General features: G+C 40.0%; 1 protein-coding gene across 1 annotated transcript in view; it reads right to left on the bottom strand.

Moving 5' to 3' along the window:
• Window positions 1-26,905, bottom strand: part of SMYD3 (SET and MYND domain containing 3) — a 649,557-nt gene that overhangs the window by 225,158 nt on the left and 397,494 nt on the right. The window contains exons 6-7 of the mRNA XM_066596110.1: window positions 8,907-8,974; window positions 4,118-4,220 (exon numbers count right to left, since the gene is read on the bottom strand). Of these exons, the coding sequence (XP_066452207.1) occupies window positions 4,118-4,220; window positions 8,907-8,974 (171 nt within the window). The remainder of the gene's footprint in view (window positions 1-4,117; window positions 4,221-8,906; window positions 8,975-26,905) is intronic.

The raw sequence follows: 26,905 nt of genomic DNA, 5'->3' as shown, positions 1-26,905 counted from the left end.
CTTCTTTTTAGGCCTTATGTCCGCGGTAAAGGAGGGACCCGCTGCGGGATTCTGCATGGAGAATCCGCGGCGGACCTGATTTTCCCCGTGGACATGAGGCCTAAGGGTGCATATGTCTGCCAATGACCTTTGTTTGTCATGCATGTGAATAATAGAGGATTACAGGCACATTTGCAGTTGCAATCAAAATGATTCAATCCCCCATTGCAAATTAGGTTTATTTACCAAAATTACAAACTTTCCGCTATAAAAAAAACTGCTGCAAAAATTTAAAAAACAATAAAACAAAAACAATTTACACTACCAGTCAAAAGTTTTTGAACACCTCAATTATTTCAGCAAATAACATCAAATGGTTCAAAAGTAAGCTGAAAATGTAAAAATATTCAGAACTTTTAACCGGAAACGCAACAATAGTCTGAATTTATGATTTTAAGCAAAGGGCTTTTTTAGGGAACACATCAAGGACAGCTGCTCTGCAGCACCGAAAGCAAAATATGGTTTGAAATTGGATGCAAGGTGTCTCAACTTCTGTAGATTACTTTCAAACCCCTTGATTCTATATAACCAGTTTTGGAACAGACAGCATTACAAAACAAACAGGAATTTGGACAGTCTTGCTCTTCAGGACAGAGCACATTGCTATTATAATGGCAAGTAAAAGGCAACTAATCAAAGAAGGCAGACAGGCAGACAATTATAACCCTTAGAAGTGTAGGTCGGTCCTACAAAGAAGTTGCCAACTAAGCCAAGGGGGCAGTCAGTGCAGTTTCCTATACCATCAAAAGACACTTGGAAACTGGAGCAAACTCTGACAGAAAGAGGTCTGGCAAACGAAAGGCCACTACAAAATCAGATGACAAGTTTTTGAGAATCAACAATTTGCGTGATCGTGGCCTCGCAGCACAAAATCTTCAAGCACAGCTTGATGCAGCAAAAAATAAGCAAGTTTCCATTCAAACTGGCAGATAAGATGTCTATCTGCAGGCTTGACAGGTAGAGTATCAAAAAGAAACTGCTAAGATTGGTAAATAAATAGCAGACTCGACAATAAGGACTACCACAGCATTTTGATATGCCATGCAATTCCCTCTAGTGTACACCTAGTTGGTCATGGGTTCATATTACAGCAAGACAATAATCCAAAACATACTTCTAGGTTATGTCAGAACTACTTAAGAAGAAGCCAGCAGGCTTCAAAGAATGGAATGGTCTGCACAGTCTGCAGATGTAGACCACATTGAGCTTGTTTGGGACGAACTGGACAGAATGGTGAAAGCAAAGCAACAAGTGCAGCATATTTGTGGGAACTTCTGCAACAATGTTGGGAAGAAATTTCTGAACAATATCTTAATAAAGAATACCTCGATTATATAAAGCTGTTATATCAGCTAGATGGAGCAATGTTGAAGAGTCAAAAATCTAGATTTAATTTGGTGAAACAAAGTTAATTCATTACATTTATTCATAATAACTTTTTTATTTGTTCTGTTATATTTCACAGTACATTTGAGACATAAAACTGTGTACATATCAGTAAAAACTGGAAAAATTGAGGTGTTCTAAAACTTTTGACCGGTAGTGTAAACTGTGTAAATATCAGTAAAAACTGGAAAAATTGAGGTGTTCTAAAACTTTTGACCGGTAGTGTAGTCCTTTCCCAATCTTTTGGGACTTCTCGTGCTCTCCAGGAATTTTCTAAGATTATGGCGAGTGGTTCAGCAATTACCTCTGCTGCTTCCTTTAGTATCATTAAAACATATACACATGATCACATGGGAGGGGACAGACATGGTGAATTTAATTTGCCCTATGTAAATACCAGAGACAGGATGAGAGGGCACAGACATTGTGATTAATAGCACTTTAATAGATATCAGGGAGGGATGAGCAAAACAGCAAATAATTAGTCCAGTGACAAAGAATATGAAAGTTTATCGTCTGTAAATTGCTATTAGGGGGTCAACACCAGGCCAACCTGTCACCTGCACTGTGGGTTTATCATATCTCACAATCTTCACTGGTGTAACCCCCCCCCCCCCCCACTTCCCTCCTCCCTCCAAGATTCATACTGTTTCTGATACAAAGTTTTTATACTTAAAGGCAATCTTAAGTCCCAACAGAAGAATTTGGGAATATAAGTTTATAACCATCTTTGATACTTTTTGCATTTTTTCTGCATTTTAAAACATACATGTGGTTCATGAAAAATGCATATAGTTTTTGGATGTGTTTTTTTTTTTTAACTGCAATTCACACCATGATTTAACCTCATTATTTAGCCTAATGAGGTCCACATGTGTTTTTTCACTGAATTTTGCAGCATACTGTGCATTTTGGTGCATAAATGTGTACAAAATAGAACAGGTCCTTTTTTTTGCATGTACGAGAAATAGTCGCGCGAAATACACAAATTATATGCATCCTGTAAGTGTAATGCATTTCACTGTTCATCGCTCACATACTTCTACTTATTCCACACTCTTCACCCTGTCAATCCTTATCTGCACCCTTAACTGTTGTCTTAGTGAATACAGCTTTATCATTAAGGTTCAGAACTGCACAGCATTTATCATGTTGCTTTCTTATGGGCTATTTACATAATATTTTTAATGTTTATTTAGTCTACATGTTAAACGTGCATGAAAACAATGTATGCAAATTTAATTATACATGTACTTCTTCACCATATATTTCACACGTATAGCCAAACATTTCCACATTCTCTTTGCGTCTTAATATTAAAAAAGTAAATGTCATTCCCTGTATATATATATATATATATATATATATATATATATATATATATATATTTATTTATTTATTTATTACTTTTTATTTTATTTTTTTAAAATTAAAGTTGTGTAATTGTACATTTTTTGGGCATTTTTAAACATTTACTATTGACCGTAATGAGAAAAACAACAACTGCATATGTAAACTGCATAGTGGCCCCAGTAGTAATAGTGACCTCCATAGTGTCTGCAGTAGTAATAGTGACCCCTATAGTGGCCCTAATATTCAAAGTGACCCCAGTAGCATAGTAGCATAGTATGTTAGGCTGAATGAAGACAATGTCCATCTAGTTCAGCCTGTTTCAACCCCCTTGTTAATCCAGAGGAAGGCAAAAAACCCCTAGAGGCATAAGCCAATTAGCCCATTTTGGGGGGAAAACTCCTTCCCGACTCTATAATGGCAGTCAGAATAATCCCTGGATCAACATTGGATAGCTTCTACCTAAATGTAGACCCGGGACAACAACCCCACTGGTCACCCAATGTCTATGTTCTTTAATATCCTTGCACTCCAGAAAGACGTCTAGCGGGCCACATAAAGTGAGGTGGCGGCCCGGATGCGGCCTGTGGGCCTTAAGTTGACATGTGTGCCTAAGGAGATCCACTGCACAGTAATCATGGTGGTTGAAAACATGAACCAAAGCAAAGAGATTCAAAAATCTGGAGAAAATTCAACTCGTTTTGGCTTCTACCAGCGTGGGTCACTTCAGCCTATTAGAAATGCGACTTATATTCTGTTACAAATTTATCTGGGGTCCGTTGAATACCTGTCTTCTTTTATAAATAATATATAGTCAACTTTCTCTCTGAGAATAGAACAGTAGCCATTTGACTTCTCTACTAAGTCATGCTCATTTTACTCCAGAACAAATAATATAGCACAAAGAAGAAAAACAGACGATCACAATTTCAAGACAATATTAAGATTCTGTCTTCCCATAGCTTGTAAGATTTACTGCAGAAGAAGCATCTGTAGCACACAAACGATTAGTGAATGATGAGTGGACATTGCTGTCTGTTTTAGAAATGTTTTCTCAATGTTAAAAATAAAATGAAATATAAACGTCTGGATTCCACAAAAAAACCAAAAACGGCTGCACGCACATTTATCACGAATACAGGTGATTTAGGGCTTGGGATGACATAGATATCCTAACAGCAGGTAAAGACAGTTTTATGCGGTGACTTTTTATAAAACATATGAGCAGTGACTGATAGCCTATCCAGTCTGCGGGATGAGGCAGCACTTAGGAATGTAAATGGGTAGAAGTCAGCCGTTCCAGGTGTCCATGACAAAAGAGAGGACAAGTTAATTATCATACCTCTTCCCCTTGTGGTATTTCCTTGATGGTGCGTAGGTGCAGGAATTTTCCTTCAAAGATGATCACACAGTTTGGGTCACAACTGTGATTTAAAAGGGACATGCTGAAATAGGAAAGATTGGAAACACGTTACTTGAACGTAGAGTTTCTCTCCTAAAAATCTCATTAATATTACTTGTCAAAACTGTAATACTGTCAATGCGGTTTCTTCCCTTTTTCTTTGTTAGGACAATGACAATTCAGCTGTGAGTCATTTGAAGAAGGCTGGTTAATGAGGCCACACTGCCTAACGACTACTGCTACCAAAAAGGACTGCTAACAACCACTAGCTGAAGGACATCATGACTTATTATGGCCACAGTGAACTCATCCTCTTCTATCCACCACAATGTGTCATAAAATCAAAGGCTACACTAATAAATACAGATGGGAATACATTTAGGATATACTTTAAGTTACAAGTAGTAAGAAAGCAAAGTAAAATGATCATGTTTTTCCAGACATATACAGAGTATTCCTTTCATTAAATAGTTATTTATATTTTCCATCTAGTCATTAGTAAAATAAATAAATAAATATGGGTCTGGTTCTTGGATTGGTTGGCTCATATTAACTTCATTACATTAACGCTGATTTTTGATGTGACAATTTCTAGTACGCGCTTACATTTTTAATCAGGAAAATCTAAGAAAATAGACGAGTAACTTAAAAAGTCTTTAAGAATATTCAAAAAGTAACATTCTAAAGAAATTTACAGAACAAAAATTAGGCTGGTTACTTGTTTTTTTAACACTACCTCCCGCCATGCATTCATCTACTTAGTGGTTTTCTTGTGAATTGCCATGAGTCCAGGTTGTAGGCACACACAATTTGGCGTGATTGATATGCCAAAAAGGGTCCAATGTCACCAGAATCACCCTTGAAATCCCACACATGCTCTATTGTGTTCCGCTTCTGGAGCATGCATATTGAATCCAGTTATATTCGCACCCTGTCTTCTGGATGTGATTATAGTACAGACTGTGTGACTATTCACAGGAACAGCTTCACTGAGATAACTACTTGAATGATAGATCTACCCAGAATAAGGGAGGCTTCACACGTGTGTATGAAGGTCCGTGCATGGTCTTCAATAGAGCCGTGGCTGCTGCCGGCGGCTCCATTAAAGACAATGGTCTGCCTGCACCCTGTCAATTGTTTTTCAGGGAAGAGCTTTACATATAAGCTCTTCCCTGAAAAGCAAGAATTTTAGTGTAAAAAAAATTAAAAATACTTACCTGTCCGCAGCTGCCGCATGCGGCAAATGTTTCCTTCATCCCCACGAGAAAAAAAGAATTTCCTGCTGCATCTGCCACATCTGTGACAGATGCAGCAAAGGAATTCTTCATCCCTGCGGAGAATAAAGAATTCCCTACCACAGCTATCCCAGCGGTAGGGGATCCAGCTGACGGCATTCTGTAATACTTTTTCAGGGAAGGGCTTTAAATATAAACCCTTCCCTGAAAAACAAGAAAAAATGGTGATAAAAATAAAAAAATACTCATCTTTCTTCATCTGCTGGGGCTCAGCTGCATCCAGCCGGCTCATCCGCTGCACCGCTCTGAGGAGTATTCAGCAGCTGTGACCAATCAGAGACAGCTCTCAGCTATTGAATGACAGCTGAGAGCTGCCTCTGATTGGCTGAGCACTGTTAGATTTACATTATAATCTAACAAAAGTGCTGCATGCAGTTTAGATAAGGTACTATCGATGTCTGAAAAGGTACGAAGCACCAAGATCCCCTTTAACATCCAGATGTTAATGAATTTAGTTGCTAAAGGACCAATACATAAAAAATAGTAAAAGGACAGATTCCTCCATATCAAATTCAAATGACAAACTCTATGGATCTTTAACAAATTTGGACATGGAAGAAGTAGCTTCAAATAATTTTCCAGAGGGCCTTGCCATTCAGAGAGTCCCACACATTGTGACCGTGTCTCTTTAAGTTTCTAGGTTGCCCTCTGTTCTCTGGGGAGATTTAGTTACAGGAGGAGCTGAATGTTGAGCATTGACCTGCATTGGCGGATGGTGGGAGGCTTCCAGGTGGTGGCTTCAGGAGTCTCCCTGCTGTAACACCATATGAGCAGGCCGGCTGATCTGTGTGGTTGTGCTGACACCATTTGGCCACTCAGCATGGTCTCAGAAGGTGGTAAATTGAGGGATAGCCATTAGAGGAAATTTGGAGGAGAAGACTGATGGGAAGAAGCTTCCTCAATAGTATCTGGAAAGCGGCACAGCTGACTGGATAGAGCTGGAGGTTGTGGTGACCAAACTGCTGGTGATGGCAGCAGAGATGAGGCCTATGATTCTGCCTGATAGAGAAGGTATTGGTCCAGCATAAAGTGTGGGGGAGAGCTGTGGAAAGAGAGGAGCAATGCTCAATCCTTCTGGTCTTTTTCCCCATGGATGGTCCCCTATGAAGCTGGATGAGGCAGTAAGATTGATAGTGCAGGCCGGAACTCCTTACTTACGCGTCAGCCACCATGATCTGCTAATCATGCCCCTTCATTTTAGAACATTTTTAATTACATATATTTACACAAAAGATTTATTTTGGGGGATCTTATTTAAAGTTAAATAAAACGAATACACAAATTCTGTCCCTGTTTCCTGCAGCAATCTTATCAACTTTGTAGAATAAGTTACAGCCAGGAGGTTCAACTGGTTATCATTAGAAGTTGGAGGATTTAATAAAAGATGATGGCTTCATTGCACTCCTGGAAACCTCAGTAATAGGAAGGATAGCAACACTTTACACTATCTAAACCACGTATGTGTCTCTCTATAAACCAGTCTCTGGGGAAGGAAAGTTCTGCAGCTCTTTTTTCTGTACATGATTATGGGGGCAGCCATGTTCCCTGAGCTGCTACTCTTCTCTGTGAACAGCAGTTCAGAGATTTGCTTTGCAGGAGCTGCATGGATACAAGAAACTGTTTGGAGATGACTGACTTCTAGTGGAGAGTTCTGAATGCATATGTTCTGTGATCTGTGCAGAGGTCACTGTGCAAACAGGGGGGTTGAGGCGAATGCTGTCCATCCCCTATTGTGAATAGTGTATCCTGTGTTATCAGTTGCCAACATTATGAGACAGCTGTTACCCTTTACTGTAATCCTGCTTTCTGATGAGATGACTGCTGAGAAGTGATCTATACAAAAAGGAAGTGCCAGTCTATTAGGAGGCTTAGTAGCCAGTATGAAAATTTCAAAATTTTTTTAAAAGGTCACAAAAAAGAATATATAACATAAGCTTGACTTAAACAATTGGTCACATTCTAATTATGTATTCCCTTAACATCTGAAAAAAAATCCACGACACACGTCCAATTCATTATGCAGAATAGAAAGACTTTTATTGAACTTGAGGTATAGATATCATACGCACACAATTTCCATGATTGTACTTCCGTGAACATCATACGAACCATCCAGCCTTGTATACATATATATTTTCCAATGTTTTGGCTGGCTCTAACCTTCTTCAAGTAGCATTTATAACATCAAATATGTAATATGATAGCAACATATAGAAATGAAATAAAACAGAATAAAGACCAAAATAAAAAATAATCTAAATAAATCACCAATCAAAAGCAAAAGACACAAAGTAATAAAAATAATAAATAGCAAGAAAGTAAAATATATATATATATATATATATATATATATATATACACACATATACAAGACTGGATGTTTCATATGATGTACACTGAAGTACAGTTCAGGAAGAAGGACTTTGCATGATATTAAGGCCACCCTTACACAGATGTTTTTTGCAGCGTTTATGGCTGTGCTTTCAGTGCAGCGCTAAACGCTATCAGAGGCTCCCATTGTTTTCAATGGAGACTCTCACAGCCTCAGACGGACGCTCGACTGTGGCGCTCTCCAGGGCTGCAATTTTGAGTGGAGTCTGTTCGATTTTAGGGCGTTTAGCGTACCTCATCAAAACAAAAGTAAAACACGGCAAAACGCAACGTTTTCAGCAACGTCTGTGTGAGAGAGGCCTACTACTTTAAGAGGTTATTCAGACAACTGTATTTACACAGGCATTTCGCCACATTAAAAAAAAACATGAAAAGCATTGGATTTTGATTACCTTATTCATAATAACGATTTTTTGCCACGTAAAATAACCGGGAAAAATAGCACCCTTGACTAGGACGTCAATACCATATCTTTTTCAAGTTTTACATTCTCATTAAACATACAAAATACTACTTATATTTCTTCCATATATTCAAATCTACTTAATGAAACTAAAATTAATTCATGAAAACTTTCCTTTGGTAAACTCACTATTAACCAAAAACATTAAAATGTAGAAACTTTTTACATTTGGCAATGAAGGCTGAAGGTAATGTTAAGTAATTGCTGTTGTGAGAAAGTTTAGAATTTAGTTCTAATGAAAATGTCTCTTTCCGCTGTACTCCTTAAATTACTGTAGGACTATCTATGCTGCATGAAACATAAACTATGCCCCCTAGTCTTACCTTTCAACTTGTCTCTATCCTTCGTGAAAGCCACATGCTAAACTTAACAGTAAGCCATCAGTTTAAGACTATATAAATAATTTCTGCAGCTGGTAATGAGGCATTCTGAAAACAAATTTGAAATCATTTTTTTTCTTGCTTCCTTGTAATTTAACAGTGGAAGTCGTTTTCCTCCAATAAACCCCGCGAGCTACCTAAGAGCTAAAAAAATAAAAATAATAATTTAGTCCCTGTGAATAAGGCAGCCTATGCATTACCTGGGATACAGGCCAACACCAACGTCCTGCATCTCTCCATCACTGATGGTAAAGCTGTTACAGGTCAGCTGTAAAAACAAGCAAAGCAAATCTGGGATTAGTGGGATTTGACCTGCAGGAAAAGAAACATTCAATAAATAAAGTCTATAGCGTTCAGCAAATTGCTGTAAAAGATCATAAAACACCCAATGCCAGCACCGGAAAAAGAGCCAGCTTTCACACGTGGCTCCTAGTCTCCTGCAATTTTTCAAGCATTTCTCAAATGGGTATACTAGCTCCATTCAGCAGGGAAAAATTGAAATAAGGTGTTCTTAATTAGTGGAGAGAAAGGGGACCTGTTCAAGTCTGTTACAGACTGGAGCTTGTTAAGAAGATGCAGTAAAATTGTGTGGCTTGGACAAGCTTAGAGTAATTCATTTATTAATTGGCACATTTAGTGACTAGCTCCATTAACAACAGCTAATGATTTTTAAGGCTTAGAAAGAAAATATATCCACCCAAAATAAATGCTACTGTAGAACTTATATATGACAACTTAGCTGCAAGTGAAACATGGTCCCTGTTCCTGAAACATGCTGCCACTTATGTAGATGAACTTCTGACAATGTCTTTTAGGATAAAATGGCATTCCGCTTGGTTTATTTTTATGTTATGCCAGAACTCTGTGTTTTCAGTGCTAAGTTATTAAACAGATATACATTTTAGATATTTTGCTTAGACTTTATATATCATTTAAAAACCTAATACGGTAGTGAACACTTTCAACTTTGGAAACTTTTTCTTTAAAGACAATTAGTCTTCGAAATGCACACTGCATTAATCATACAGGGCAGGGCTGATGTCCTATTTCCCACTGTGTCTGTGCATTGAAGCGTTAAAATACATTTACACGCAACAGATTTGTTGCAGAGAGTTGTGGCGTGGCTGTAAAATCCAACAAAATAGGGTGTTTTTGCATAGTTTGTGCATAGATTTCTGCAAGCCCTATTCAGATGACCGGGACAGTTGCAGTCATTTCTTCAACACATCTATCACATGTAAATCCTCCATTAGGGCTTATCGCCATCCTTGCACAAATGCAGTTCAATTGTCCTAGCAGCCAAATGGTTTAATATATGCATTTTCTTCTCACATGCCATTTTTGTCATTTTGTGTAAAATAAAAATAAACTACAAAATTTTAACAATTTAGAATAGCAAACTTTAGGGCTTATTCCAACGCGCGTATATCGCCCGAGTTTTCACGCCCTCTGCAGGGGGAGGAGGCGGGCCGGGCGCAGTGCACTGACCTCCCACCCCCTCTCCACCCCTCACCAATGTTTGCAATGGGAGGGGCGGGATGGGGCGGAGCTAAGTTCCACCCCATCCCATTGCAAACAGTGGCGAGGGGCGGAGAGGGGGCGGGAGCTCAGTGCACTGTGCCTGGCCCACCTCCTCTCTCTGCAGAGAGACAGTGTATATCGGCTGGGCATGAAAACCCAGCCAATATATGCATGTCGGAATAAGCCCTTAAAGCACATTTTAAAACAGCAAGTTCCTAGTTTAATACTGTACAATACATTTTGTATTATTTATTATAAAATGATTCTGTATAAGGCCACAATGCTGCATAAAATAACATGCTCAAATCACAATAAAATATAAGATTTAACAATCCTTATTAATGCACACAAATACATTCTGCAGTAGACCTTAGCAGTTTCAAAATTATTTCTTCACCACTGAAACATCTCATAAATGTTCTGTGAACATTTATGTAGTTTTTGTAACTAGACAATGTAGCATCTAATCAGCATATTCCATCTTAAGCATCAAACATGTTGGTAGAATTACCCTCATTAGGATCACCAGAAGACAAAAGGTGATATAGTTAAACAGTATTCTGAGTCACTGAGATTGAAACACATAGTTCAAATAAAACCAAAATGATATAGAGTAATTTCGTGATATACACAACCTATAGGAAGAGGAAATATTTTTTAGCTATGGTAATTTAAAACCAGAATTCTAGCTTGTGGTATAAGGATTGATGCAGTATCAACCAGCTACCCATCAGCTGCCATTCAGGATACTAGGAAAGTTGAACTGACATCCTCCCCCCTTTGTCTACCCCCTTCTTCACAACTGCCAGGCCTTTTATGACCATGTGGCCTCAGGAAGTTTTTGATCATGATGGCATTATGGTTGGTCAGTGACACGGGGATGCTAATTACCCCTTCTTCCCTGCAGTGAGGTGTGACACCTCAGATGGTTCCAAGAGACATCCTGGCTCCAACATTTTTATTAAGGGAAAATATAATAAGGGTTATTAGTCATGTGAATGTCCTAGCCTGATATGAATTATATTTTGAAATTGGGCAGGCCAGCTGAATGAAATGCATCTACACATGTTGCAGTACAGGCCCCAGAACAGCGCCAAATGGCGTACCCGCATACCTGGTTATAATTTATGTGTTATGCTTGATATCGCTGAATAGTTAAATCATGACCAGAAATATGCCGGGCATATATTCCTGATTGGAGTACCTCCCGTGGAGACATTGCCAAAGTGGGGAATTATGGTTTTTCCAGGTAACTACGTCTCTACCCCCCACCTCCTCATCCTCCCTGAATGACCTCAGAGAGGGGAGGGGGGGAGTGTGTTCTGGGGAAACCTTTATCTCCATTGTAACATCCTTTTCTGTATATTTTTGCATACATATAGATATTTAGCATTGCTAGTCTTTTTAGAATAAATCTGCAATTAGTCAAGCCGTGTCTATTTTAAACCAAACTATAAAAATGTGAAAATTGTGTTCATAATTCATAGTCCGGGTTCCAGCTTACCGGTGACATACAAGCAGTGAGTGTGTGTGGGTATTGCAGAGTGCTGGAGAGGTTAAATCGCCCAGGAGATGATTTGAGCTTTCGCTCTGCATGCGTGTAGAAGCCTGAGAAAGCTGGGTACAAATCCACTGAATTCTAATGACTCTGCACTTGCAACCCTGCTACAATGATCGATTGAGGCTCTGCAATGACTAGCGGTCATACCAGCAAGACTGCTTGGAGTAGTCAATCCGTGACAAATCGGTGGCAGAGGAGGGATCAGTCGACATCCACTCTCTCTCTCCCTGACACAGCTAATAGCTATTACAGCAAGCCAACAAAATACTAGGATGCACAGTGAGTACAGTATGTCAAAAGTTACAAGTTTAGAGAGATTTAGCAATGTTAACACACAAATCACACATCTATTTCAGTGCAATAAAATTGCTTTTTCCAAAACACTTGAAGAAGAATAGTCCGCCCATTCACAGTGGGAAGCTAAAATACCCATTTATTGACTGAAAACATGAATCAAAATAAGGATTTCTACAACAATAATATAGATCCCACACGAGAAAGAGAGGAGCTTTGAAAGTCTCTGGGATACAAGATGGGTAGTAATTTGTATCTATCGAATTTACCTTTCAGAATCTTTGTTACATCTTCAAAAAGGACTTTACTGAAGGAACTGTCGTCTTCAAAAGATAATTTTACCCACGTAGATATTTTACATATTAACTGTCAGTGTAAAAAAAAGGCTGATCCTTGAAGGCCCCATCTCAGAACGTACAGGACTTGTAGGGGTATTAAGGGCTTTTTTACTCTGTCCAAAAGCTAATTGTCCTGCTTGCTGTCATTGCTGCAGGCAGGACGTGCGTCTTTAGTGGTCAGAGGAAGGTGGTACAGTGACAGCTTGACTACCATTAAAATCGATGGGAGCACTGCTTTGCCCCAATACTTCCTGCTCAGAACAGGACGTGACATTCTGACCATGGCTTCGAGAGAATAAGTTATCCGTGAAAAGCCTGGAATACCCCTTTAAAGATTTTGCTGCTAATATCTTGGTGCAAGATATAACAGAACTAACTTTATGTTAGTGGTAAATTCTAAATTTACAGAAACTTTTGAAAAGTTTTCAATTTCTAATTTTCTGCTTGCAAGACAGATACTCATACCACATGATATAGTTATTAAATAACACTTACCATATATCATGTTTATGTTGGTATAAATTTGTAAGCATCCTTTTATTTATTTTGCTATCAGAAAGCTTATAAACAAAGGGGAAATTTTTCTAATTTTGAGGAAATATCCAAACCAATTTAGCTCTGAAGTGACCTTGGGAGGCCTATAAACCCCCATAATACACCCCATTTAAAAAAGTTTACCCTTCAAACTTTTCAATACAGTATTTACAAGTTCTGTTAGGTGTTTAGTAGGGATGAGCGAGTATACTCGCTAAAGCACTACTCGTTCGAGTAATGTGCTTTAGACGAGTATCTCCCTGCTCGTCCATAAAGATTCGGGAGCCGCCGCGGAGCGGGGAGCGTCGGGGGAGAGCGGGGAGGAATGGAGGGGAGATCTCTCTCTCCCTCTTTCCCGCCCGCTCTCCCCTGCTCCCCGCCGCAACTCACCTGTTCAGCTGCGGCGGCTCCCGAATCTTCAGGGACGAGCAGGGAGATACTCGTCTAAAGCACATTACTCGAACGAGTAGTGCTTTAGCGAGTATACTCGCTCATCCCTAGTGTTTAGGTGTTTTACAGGAATTAAGTTAAAGTAGAGAATAAATTTGAAGATGTCATTTTTCTCCAGATTTTGAATTTTCATATTTTTTATCGTGTTTCCCCAAAAACAAGACAGTGATTTATATTAATTTTTGTTTAAAAAGGTTTAACTTTTTTACATGTATAGCTGCCTGGACACTATTTAAATTGACTTTTTTAATTAACTGTTAGCAGGGCTTAATTTTGGAGCAGGGCTTATATTTCAAGCATCCTCAAAAAGCCTGAAAAATCATTTAGCATTCTGGAAAATCATGCTATGTCTTATTTTCCGGGTATGTCTTATTTTCAGGGAAACAGGGTATTTATTACCCTGGAGTTTTTAGAAATACTCAACATGAGCACAACATGACTCAAACACAGCCCTCAGAAATGTAGAAAATTCTTGTGAGTTTTGGGCCTCCTTTTCATTGGGATGTTTTCCAGGTGCCTATTCAAGTTTGCAGAGGTCTTGAGGTGCCAAGAAACATCCTTCATATGACCTTATTTTGGAAACTACACCCTCAAAGAATTCATAATGCGATACCCCACAGGTGTTTTAGAATTTGGCTTTGAAAATGAGCAATGCCAATTACAAAAAAAAAAACCCTAAACATTGGTTTGTCTCCAAATTTTTCACTTTTGCAATAGGTGGTAGGAGAAAATGTGGATTTTTAACTGTCAGAAATATTATATACCGTATATACCGGCGTATAAGACGACTTTTGAACCCCGAAAAATCTGCTCTGCAGTCGGGGGTCGTCTTATGCGCCGGTAATACAAAAAAAAAAAAAGTGTAAAAAAAAAAAATTTTATTACTCACCTCCCACGGCGTCCTGTCGCGCTCCGGCAGGATGTCGCTCGCTCCGGCAGGCTGTCGCTCGCTCCTCGTCCCCGGCGCAGCATAGCTTTCTGAATGCGGGGCTTGAAATCCCCGCTTCCAGAAAGCTAATACACACGCCGGCAGCCATGACAGCATTGAATGGCTGTGATTGGCTAAAGCACACGTGGCTTCAGCCAATCACACTATTCAATGACATCATTGAATGGCTGTGATTGGCTGAAGGCGCACGTGTTAGCAATCACACCCATTCAATGATGTCATTGAATAGTGTGATTGGCTGAAGCCACGTGTGCTTTAGCCAATCACAGCCATTCAATGATGTCATGGCTGCCGGCGTGTGTATTAGCTTTCTGGAAGCGGGGATTTCAAGCCCCACATTCAGAAAGCTATGCTGCGCCGGGGACGAGGAGCGAGCGACAGCCTGCCGGAGCGAGCGACAGCCTGCCGGAGCGAGCGACATCCTGCCGGAGCGCGACAGAACGCCGTGGGAGGTGAGTAATAAAATTTTTTTTTTTTTCTCCACTGAATACCGGCGTATAAGGTGACAGTTGGGGGGTCGTCTTATACGCCCCGTCGCCTTATACGCCGGTATATACGGTAGATCCCATTTTTGTATTAAATATATATTTTTAAATTTTACGGTAATTATTTACATTTCAGTCACAATGTATATAAAAATTCCTAAAACCCTCCAATTTCACACTGACCACAGAGCCTTATACTAGTCTGTTATTTTGTGATCTGTGGGGAAAACTTTGCAACAGTCATCTCACTGCCCTCACAGGCAGGATTACACTGAGAGGTGACATCTGTATATAGATAACACAGGCTCCACCATTCATAATAGGTATAAACTGAGATGATCTATTCCTGCAGAATGACCCTTGCAGGTCACAGAGCATGTCTAGAACAGTCTCCATACAAGTCAATGGGTCCCCTCCTGTACATTGTGTGAATGGCCCATGAAACTGTTGTAAAGCATATCTCTAAATATTCTGAATGCTATTAAATGCAGCTCATACAGGATGGCCGCCCCCATGTATAGACAAAGAATAAAACATTCTACAAAACAGAAAATGAAAACAGATTAGAAAAATGGAAAATGTTTCTCTATTTGATTTCAATTAATACAGAAAAAATTGGTGATTTAGTCCCTTAAAATGTACATCCTTCAAACTCAATGTATTTGTCAAAGTATAGCAAGTGATTAGTGCTTATAACATTGGATCATCTTACTACTACCAATGTCTGACTATGGAGACTGCATGCTTTTGTGCTAGAGGATAAGCACCGGTTTGCAGCTGGTATGGCTGAAACATATAGTGTATATTTTCCAGATTTGTAGACTGTCCTGCACAGCTCTGCTGACATCCTTGTAGTCATCTAAATCGAGCGTTCTCTCTATTGTGAGTATTGCAGATGTTAATATAACTTGTCTACACATTAAGGCCTTAGTCAAACGGGCGTTTTTAGCTGCGATTTGCGTATGCGCATGCGTCCGGCGATTTTTTAAAACCATTGCTTTGCAATGGTATCGGACACATGAGCGCTTTTTATGCGCTCGTCCGATAAATTATAGAACAAAAAATCGCGGATCGCACCTATCTGCGATTCCTGTTCTCTTCTGTATATGCGCTCAATGGGGCCGGCGGCAGCAGCGCCGACCCCATTGAGAACATATAGAAGACAAATCATTCTTCTCTGCCACAGCTGTTACAGCTGTGGCAGAGAAGAACGATGTTTGCCCATTGAATTCAATGGAGCGGCAATACAGCCGCTCCATTGAAAGCAATGGGCTGCCGGCGTGCGCGGGGTGAATTGTCGGGAAGGGGTTAAATATATAAACCCTTCCCTGCAATTCATCCTAAAATGTGTTAAAATAAAAAAAAATTGTATACTCACCTTTCCGCTGCAGCCGGAGTCCAGCCGCAGCCGCGGTCAGTTCTCCTGAACTGCTTCTCGGCACTATTCAGCCGGCGGGGCTTTAAAATCCCCGCCTGCTGAATGATCTGCCTCTGATTGGTCACAGCCCTGACCAATCAGAGGCTGAAAACACTCACACACCCATTCATGAATTTATGAATGGGTGAGTGACTGCTGCCTCTCAGCGCTGAGCCAATCAGGGGCAGGTCTGACTCACATCCATTCATGAATTCATGAATGGGTGTGAGTGATGCATGCCTCTGATTGGCTCAGCGCTGAGCCAATCAGGGGGCAGGTCTGACTCACACCCCCTTCACACCCACTGCAGGACGGCCGCGCGGAGCTCCGGCTGCTGGCAGAAGGTGAGTATACAATTTTTTTTTATTTTAACACATTTTAGGATGGATTGCAGGGAAGGGCTTATATATTTAAGCCCTTACCGACAATTCATCCAGTGCTCGCCCGCAGCGCATTGCTTTCAATGGAGACGGCTGTATTGCCGTCTCCATTGAATGCAATGCGCTGGACAGCTCCGGCCAGTTTCTAATGAAACGCGGCTAGGAGCAGATTTTCGGGCAATTTTCGGGCGACTTGCGCGCACCGGTCACGCGATTTGGGGATGCGCATCCGTCATGCGATCCGCAAATCGCGCGAAAAATCGCCCTTCTGACTAAGGCCTAACTATACAGTAACGTTGTGTTTCATCTCCAGGAGCTTCCAGTATTGAGTATACATTTGTAGCTCGAATAGCTTCTCTTAGTGGAAAAACCATTTCTGTTTGCAGTCACAGAACATACATTTTTTTATAACCTTTGCTCAAAAGCTGCCTGAATGAAGCACAAACTGTATGTAGTAAACTGTATCTCATTTCCTTTCATTATTAATGCAATCTTGTAAAACAGATGATGTGCACTCTAACTTGACAGGCAGCTAACTGGATTTTCACAGCCTTCTACATAATTTATTCATGTGACATTTACATAATAGAAATGGCAAATGAGCAAAAAGGCTAATAAAATCTTTATTGATTTTCTGATCCCCACTCCAAAATCATTATTGATTCTATCTTTATTTGAATCTGGATAAGACTTGCGACCGGGCACTTCTGGGGCACCTGCAGTTTATCATGACTTCAGATACTCATACTCTACCCAATTCCACTGTTCATATATCTTGCAGACAGACCTTTCCACTAAGTCATTATTCTGATCAGTCAATGAAATTGACGGACAGAATGCAGGAAACTAAAGGGACAATGGGTATCCTATGGCAGGAATATTCCAAAAAACATTTCACCTATATAATTTTATGATATCAAACAAAGGGCTTTATAAATTCGAGAACTTTAGAGGACAATGCTATTTCTAGCTTTTACTCCCCTTGGGTTGCATGGCTGGACTTTAGAGATTCACCTCCTTTTTCGACCTGGCTATTGTCATGACACACTTATATTTCAGTTAGTCCTGACTAGTAAGGGTTAAACATCTCCCTGCTGTTTAGCTGAAGTTCTAGCTGTTGATTTACAGCTCTGTCAGCTACTCAGTATCTTCATTCATTCATTATGTCAGCAACTGTGCTGTCTGTGAGGATTGACGGCTCTGTTGGCCAATCAGCTAATTCCCTTTTGATATATAATGCGGCTCTGAAAGTTACGGTTATACTTCTTGTATACTGGTCTTGTCAGCACTCGTAGTGCACCTGGCTGTTGTCTGGCTAGTACTATATTTTTGTCTGTTTTGTATTCTCTGCATTTTCATCTGTTGTCTGCAGTCTGTTTGTTGTCAGTTTTGTTGGTGTTCTATGTTTTATGCCCAGTTGCTCTCTGACTTCAGACCTTGACTTTTTCAAGCAGTGGAGTCGTCCGTGTCGGGACAGGTGCTCTGCTTCTAGGCAGGTCCTGTCAGAGAAATTCACAGTGTTCCACTAAGATCTGTACCCCTGTGTTTAATCCGGTCCTGTGTCTTGTGTACACACGTCTGTCCAGACTGCTCCGGTACATTGCTTAATGTAGTTTCGTCAGCAGTTGCGGACAGATGTGACAGTTACCTAGTGGTACACTATTATCCTAAATCATACACTGAAATGGTTGTGTCACTGCCTTAGCTACCATCAGAGACACAATAACATTTTTCTCTCTTTCTGACCTTGTTTCTTCTATTCTCTTCTCCACTCTTCTTATCTATTGTTGTTGACTTGTTTTATGTTGGTAAATTTTACCTGTATTTCTCTACCATTTTCTTAATTATGTGTGCTGTATATTTTCTTATTGGTCATATGGAGGGTAACTCCTCTTAAATTACTATATTGTTATTGAAAATTTTGGTGATGTGAGATTTCAATTGTTTTTTGTAGGCGATGATGCAGGTACCTGCAGCCTATCCGCAATGTCAATTGCGGATGGGCTGAGGGTCAGACGACTTTCATTTACTTCAATGAAAGCCATCCATGTGGAGTCCGCAGCAAAATAGAGCATGCCGTAATTTTTCCTCCACTCGCAGAAAATCGCAATTCGTTTCCACTAGTGTGAAGGAAAAAGTGATTTTTACATACCTGTTAATGCATGCGTTTTGCTGCTTATACTTCGTGTGGCCACTGATTTCGCAATGCAAATCCAGTTGTGCGAGAGTGGCCTTACAAAGGAAAAATAGAGAGCCAGAAGGTGGGGAGTTGTGTGTGAATATTATAGTTGAGGAATAACACCAAATATCCCATTCATTGTGGAACTTTCAGGACATTTCCTGTTTTTATAACCATTTTTTTTCATAAGAAATGATCTGGTTATTCATGTCATACCATTGAGCCAGAGTTGGGGGTCATTGCATTTTTAAACATACTTTAGACTCTGGTATAGCCATTTATTAATTCATGTAAAATAAATATTTGACCTTGTTATGTTGAAAGAAAAACTTCTACACTTGATGAATGTGAAAGTAACAAATAAGCCAACATCAGGGGAATAAAGGTTGTGTGTTTGTAAAGAAATGACCTGAAAATATTCATGTAGAGCATAAGTTAGACCAGAACTAGTAGTGGTCTGCTGGGATATCAGTATATTGAAATATTCTAATGATATAAACCATTCGCCGCTGGCTATATTCAAATAATAGCATAATAGATTATGCAAATCATGCAGTAAACATCACATGCTTGTGAAACTGTTTGATATGCTAAAATACTATGATGTATCACTGAACAAATGAACCAGATGTCCGCCGAGATTCAATACACTGCTCTGCCTTTACCACTGCAGACGGCAAAAATCACAAACGAGTAAGGTAAATTATTATTTTTAAACAACAACCCCTCATGTGGTATAATCTAAGCACCAGAAATGCAAAAATTGATACAGTTATAACAAATAGGTGGCTAATTACAAACAAAGACACTTCAAAGGGCCCCCCAGCATCCTCCCTTATTGAGCTCCAGATCCCCTTTTATCAGCCAGAACAGATAGCTGCTCTGCAAGCGTAGCTCCCATTTAGCCAGACTTTCAGTCGTCCTTGTAATACCGGGATGGCCATTCATGTGAATTACTGTCATGGAATACTACACTTTTGTAGCTGTTGCTGCGGTGGAAATGTAGTATTACATGACAATTATTCAAATGTCTGGCTGCTTTTGGCTTTCCCTGGCAAACTCAGCAGTTTTTCTGAGGTGTCAGAAGCAGGATCTGGGGTGATTAGCGGTTTGTCCCAGGGGCCACATTCTGAAAAAGTTTGTTTCTGGTGGAGCAATTACTTTAATTATCTTATTGTTGCTGCTGTGGAGATTATAACTCCATGGAATCATTTCCTTTTTGGCTTGTGTGAGGAGCAGGGCTTGTGCTTATATACAGTAGCCAATCTGAACAAGCAGAGCTGCAGTGTGCTTCATGGGTGAAGGACACATTAAGTGCAAAAAATCTTAAATCTTAAAGGGGTTGTCCTGCGCCGAAACGGGTTTTTTTTTCTTTCAATAGCCCCCCCCCCCCGTTCGGCGCGAGACAAACCCGATGCAGGGATAAAAAAAAAAAACGGGTAGTACTTACCCGAATCCCCGCGCTCCGGTGACTTCTTACTTACCTTGTGAAGATGGCCGCCGGGATCTTCACCCTCGGTGGACCGCAGGTCTTCTGTGCGGTCCATTGCCGATTCCAGCCTCCTGATTGGCTGGAATCGGCACACGTGATGGGGCGGAGCTACGAGGAGCCGCTCTCTGGCACGAGCGGCCCCATTCAGAAGGGAGAAGACCGGACTGTGCAAGCGCGTCTAATCGGGCGATTAGACGCTGAAGATTAGACGGCACCATGGAGACGGGGACGCTAGCAACGGAGCAGGTAAGTGAATAACTTCTGTATGGCTCATAATTAATGCACAACGTACATTACAAAGTGCATTAATATGGCCATACAGAAGTGTATAACCCCACTTTGTTTCGCGGGACAACCCCTTTAACATCATAAGAAAGTAGATAGTAAGTGATTAGTCTCTTTAAAGGACTACAATGAACACTATATCTGGAGTGTCCCACCAGCATACTGGAAGTGGGCCCTGAATCCAACACTATTAGGGGTTTAATTGCCTGTGTTTATAAGACACAAAGATTATAAGGCCATTAAAAATGGATGTGTATATGTTCTGTACTGTGCCTTCAGAAACATTTCCTTTGGTAGGAAACAAGTGGACATAACCCCTCAAAATAACCCAATGTGTTAGCTAACAACAGGTGAACTGAATGATGCCCAAAAGCATTGTCCTTTCACAGTGGTGACTTGAATTAAAAAATATAATTTTTATTTTGAACTTTTTAAGAATGCACATATAGGGGCACAACACATAAAACAACAAAAACAAAAAAAAGGTAAGTAAGGGGCGTGGTAAATACCATCCAACCACACCGTCACTAAAGATGGGCATCCAATTGTGCTGTGTGTGTGGGTGTTTGTGTGATCTGGTCACCGGCGACCACAAAGTTTTTTTGTCCTGCTTAAAGCCGGTAATGTATGAGGCAGGGGTATATTGGTACTTGGGGTTTGTAAGATTATCCCCAGTTGTTTTGGTCTTTTTTATTTATAAAGCCCACACACCGTAGATGGATGCAATTTTTAGTGATTTGAACGTTCGTTTCTTCACAATTCTTTTTTGCCCCCCCCCCCCTTTTTTTTCAAAGGAGGGTAGAGGTACCTGACCAATTCCTAAATGGATAGTCGGAATCGGCCTTGGCCGTAGGGATCATCTCCCGAGGTTGCTAGATATGTATGATGCCAACCTCCAGAGAGAGTCTCCCGGTTAGTATAGGACGGCCTCGCCTCTATAGATAAGGGTCGTAGTGTAAATACTTGACCCAAGCGTATTCGAATTTCCCTTTTTAGTATGCCGATTCTCGTATTTAATTTCTCGACGCGTTTCACCACTTCAATTCTCGTGGATCATCAGGAGCATTATAAATCGGGATTGAGTAGAGACAGTATAGATGATATCACGAGGTCACCAATAGACCAATTGATAAAGAAACGAATATCTTAATTTTTGGAGGGCCTGTTCATGCAGCAGGTTTCTCAAAGGATCGGGTCTAGCCTGGGTAGAAAGTTCGATACTCAAATTTCTCTTATTGACAAAAGCAATAATTTGAGATTTGCCAGAGATAGCGTATCCTAATGACCCAAACCAGCCTTGAATGCGAATGTCTGGCGTGGGGTATTCAGGACTGATATGGGAATGTTCAAGCTGCTACTACTCACAGAAACATACCATAGGGATGCAGTATTATGCTGTGAGTAAAGTAGTATTGGAGCAATCCGTCTCTGTCCAGAGATTGGATAGCCGGTTCGTCCTATGCAATATGCATACTGGGACGCTAAGCCGGTATCGCAAGGGTTTTTGTGCCTGTGCTTATTCAGGACACATATCCCCAGGTGAGGAAAAGGAGAGAAGCACTAGCCCCCTGCTTCTCTATAGAGAACACCCCGTTCACCAATCTGCTGCTTCTTTAGCTATCACATAAACAGACTAGTGGTTTACTAGCCTGTTACGTGTAGGAGCTTATCTAACAGAACCCGCCCGAGTTTCTTTTCCCAGAGTGTCAGAATTGACAGAAGAAAAGGATGGATACAAGATGAAAATAACAAAAGTTGGTGTCCATAGCCCAGATGGTAGGCTAGGGAATTCCTGGGGATATGTGTCTGCATCCCTATGGTATGTTTCTGTGAGTAGTAGCAGCTTGAACATTCCCGTATCAGTCCTGAACACCCCACGCCAGACATTCGCATTCAAGGCTGGTTTGGGTCATTAGGATACGCTATCTCTGGCAAATCTCAAATTATTGCTTTTGTCAATAAGAGAAATTTGAGTATCAGACTTTCTACCCAGGCTAGACCCGATCCTTTGAGAAACCTGCTGCATGAACAGGCCCTCCAAAAATTAAGATATTCGTTTCTTTATCAATTGGTCTATTGGTGACCTCATGATATCATCTATACTGTCTCTACTCAATCCCGATTTATAATGCTCCTGATGATCCACGAGAATTGAAGTGGTGAAATGCGTCGAGCAATTAAATACGAGAATCAGCATACTAAAAAGGGAAATTCGAATACGCTTGGGTCAAGTATTTACACTACGACCCTTATCTATAGAGGCGAGGCCGTCCTATACTAACCGGGAGACTCTCTCTGGAGGTTGGCATCATACATATCTAGCAACCTCGGGAGATGATCCCTACGGCCAAGGCCAATTCCGACTATCCATTTAGGAATTGGTCAGGTACCTCTACCCTCCTTTGAAAAAAAAGGGGGGGGGGGCAAAAAAGAATTGTGAAGAAACGAACGTTCAAATCACTAAAAATTGCATCCATCTACGGTGTGTGGGCTTTATAAATAAAAAAGACCAAAACAACTGGGGATAATCTTACAAACCCCAAGTACCAATATACCCCTGCCTCATACATTACCGGCTTTAAGCAGGACAAAAAAACTTTGTGGTCGCCGGTGACCAGATCACACAAACACCCACACACACAGCACAATTGGATGCCCATCTTTAGTGACGGTGTGGTTGGATGGTATTTACCACGCCCCTTACTTACCTTTTTTTTGTTTTTGTTGTTTTATGTGTTGTGCCCCTATATGTGCATTTTTAAAAAGTTCAAAATAAAAATTATATTTTTTAATTCAAGTCACCACTGTGAAAGGGCTACTCAAGTTAAATTTGGAGACTTTTTGCTCTGCCTACTCTGTGAAATACCAAAAGCATTGTCCAAGTAAAAAACTGCAAAAAAATGTAGACATGTAATCAAATATCTTTAAGTTTACATCACAGACTGACAAAAGTTTGTTAAAACACAATTAAAAACCATTAAAACACTGGAGACATATTCAAAGAAGATAACCGCCTCCCACTGGTTCTCAATAAAAAGTATACATGGATCCATATTTCGACACAACTCCCATGAATAAATACCAATTAAAAATGAGTAAAACATATTTAAAAAAAGCAAAAAAATTTTTCGAATCAATATCCAGAATGCATCAATTGTATTTTTTGAATGTTATTGCCCCGTTGTACAAGTGCCTAAAACAATATGGCAAACAGTGAAAGTGAAGCACAATTATACCTCCATGTACAAATATGATAACACGTGTAGATCATATCAGCATAAGAAAAAGAGCAGAAAGGAGCAAATGGAAATAGGAAGCATAATAATGCAGCCATATAAAAAGAACTGCGTTGCTTGACGTAACATGCATTACATCAAACACTGAACATGCTAGAAGTCCGAATAAATGAGAACTAGCTGTGGCACTTGCACATATTTGCTAAGCCCCAAGTTAGTACATTAGCAGCCGTCTTGTTTGTTTATTGAATACGGCTTTGGAATATTCTGATAAAACGGCTGTACGTGATGGCAGAATGTTTATTTGAGAACAGATTGTTTATCTTTAGACAAATCCTTCAACAGACGGTTTCATTTTTCAAAACTGTGTTCAGGGCCCTTTACAAACACAACAAACCTGGGTTCTGTTTTATTTAAAGTCAACTTCAGCCGCCAATGCATTGGATCCGCCATCTGATTCCGAGCACTTCTCCTGACAGCTTTCAAGGCCATGTGTACACATATTTAAAAGTCGATTTCAGCAATACGTTTGTTCTTGAATGTGTTCCTGCAGAATATTTATTCTTACACTCATATAGACAATATCAGGGTCTCTCTAGAAAGGCATCACCCCAACCTTTTATGGGTTTAAAAGTGCTTGTGACACCTTCTGGTAAAAAAAAATGTAAAAGGCTTCCTTCTACCAGCTACATAACAACGTACCAAACCAGCCACTAATGGCAGTGGCTTATCTTAGGAACTAAGCAGGATCATGCATGTTTTAAACCCAGAATGCTTTTGGAGAACAGTGATAGTTGATCCCATAAAAGTCACATGTATCTAATGTGTCTACTAGATACGGTCCCACCTCTGTAAACTAGAACTAACTCCAGAATGGAGGGCACCGAACAGATTTTGGTTCACCTGTGCAGCCACAGGTGACAAGGATTACAAAAACAGCCAAACTGGCTGTTCTCCATAGCTCCCATAGAACTGCAGAGGAGTTATAGAAGCCACAGTGGGAACTGTGTGCTGCTACACCTTCCCTAAAATGCAAGACAATTGAAAACTCGCTGCCAGGTTATCCTACACATTACAGCTGATTGCTAGGAATCTTTGCAGGAAAATGTCTTATGATCAGCTTATTGTTAAGGGACCCTTCTAACAAATAGCGATTATTCACAGTAGGCAGACTTAATAAGATAATTGTTGGATAACATATCATATCCGTCCAATGTGCCCCAACAGTATGTTAATTTCCAGGACTCTAGAGAACTTGAGGAGCTGCCAGATGTTGCCCATCACTGTGGGAAATATCAGGTTTGGAATGAAAAATCCAACCTGTTCCTATGTTTATCCAGAAATTATAAAGGAGAAAAGCCGGCTTCTTAAAAAAAGCTTCTTTTATTCCAAAAAATCCATAAAAATTGCAAATGGCAGATACTGTGTAACACCATGTCTGCAGTCAGACACATTTCGAAAGACACTTTTTTGTTGCTCAAGAAAGAAGTGTCTTTCGAAACATGTCTGAGCGTAGACATTGTGTTACACGGTACCTACCATTCATAATTTATGGATTTTTTGGAATAAAAGAAGTGTTTTTAAGGAGATTAACTTGTTGGACTATCCTACTGGAAAACGTTGAGAACATGTTTCTAAAATAAGTTGATATTGATTGTAGAGTAAACAGCCCTAACACAAAGGACACAATATTGCAAAAATATAGTATTATTACAATGTAATATACCATAATGCATAGGCAACAGCAGCCAACCCCTATGTTGTAGTCACATATGCCGATTCATGTTTAGATGGAGCAGCTGAGGAAATAGCAGCCACCCTAATAAATTATGCTTGTTAGGTTATTTTCAGGAATGTTAGCTTGTTGCTTAAAAGCTATAAATCCCCATGAAACCAATAGTTTTGGTAACATGAGCAATAATCTCCTAAGGGAAGCAAACCAGTTGTTAACAACTAGTAATGACATATTTCAAAAGGAATCTTTTTGCTTAATTAGATTATGTGACATGCACTGTAATGATAAGATAGCATCTCCATAATCGTAGCACATTTCCTTTGAAAAATAATTTTCAGCATGCTTACAAAAGCAGTTTTAAAGAGACTGTCACCCACTTTTAGTCCTATGAGCTAAGCTGATGAGCTAAAAGTAGGTGACCCACTGAATCCGGGGATGTGTTATACTTACCTTCCCTGTCGTTCCTCCAGTGTCAGCACTGGAAGCTGCTGCTCAATGCATTGAGCAGTGCTGCTAATTAGTCCGCCCATTATAAAATTAGAAAGGGTGAATAACTTAGCAATTCTACTCAATGCACTGCAGCAGAGACTTCCAGTGCTCATACCGGAGGAACAATGGGGGAGGTAAGTATAACACTTACATCCCCGGACTTAGAGGGTCACCTAATTTTAGCCAATATGCTTAGCTCATAGGGCAAAAAGTAGGTGACAGAGTCTCTTTAAAAAGTTTTGGCTCATTATTCAGACTTTATATAGTTATAAATAGGTCTTTACCAGTACAGTTCTAGAACTTATCTATTAGGAGTACAGATATTCTAGAGTTCATCTATGAACCTAGACCAATGCTTTATGATATATTCAGACCTGCCTATGAATTATATCTTGAAGGAACACTAAACTTAGAAATGCATGATGAAAGTAAACAGATGATAATCTTGACCCCACTCTAGGTCCGTCTTCAGTATTTTCTGCATGATCCAGAAACAAACAAACATTCTTGCAATAATACAGGAGAAAAGACACAGGTTAATCTGCTTATCTGTCTCATCTTTGCCTGGAGACTGACTGAAGGGCAAGGCTTAATACTTTTGGCCTGCAACTCTGTCCCGACAGTTGTATTAAAGCCAAACATAGGAAAGTGAGGAGGGGGGGAGGAGGATTACAAATCTTCTTAGACTCAGAGAGAACATTTGTTTTCATATTTCTCCATTATAATTGTAATATGAGGCAAAAAGGAGGGAATTAGGGGATGAAGGGCTGATATTCTTCATTATTGTGCATTATCTGTATTTTGTATTTCTTCAAAGGGAACATAATCATCAGAAAAATGACCTATTGTATAAA

Source organism: Eleutherodactylus coqui, chromosome 3, assembly GCF_035609145.1.
Source record: "Eleutherodactylus coqui strain aEleCoq1 chromosome 3, aEleCoq1.hap1, whole genome shotgun sequence".
NCBI lineage: Eukaryota > Metazoa > Chordata > Amphibia > Anura > Eleutherodactylidae > Eleutherodactylus > Eleutherodactylus coqui.
Note: the sequence above shows the minus strand (reverse complement) of the source record. Positions and strands in the feature narration are given on the sequence as shown.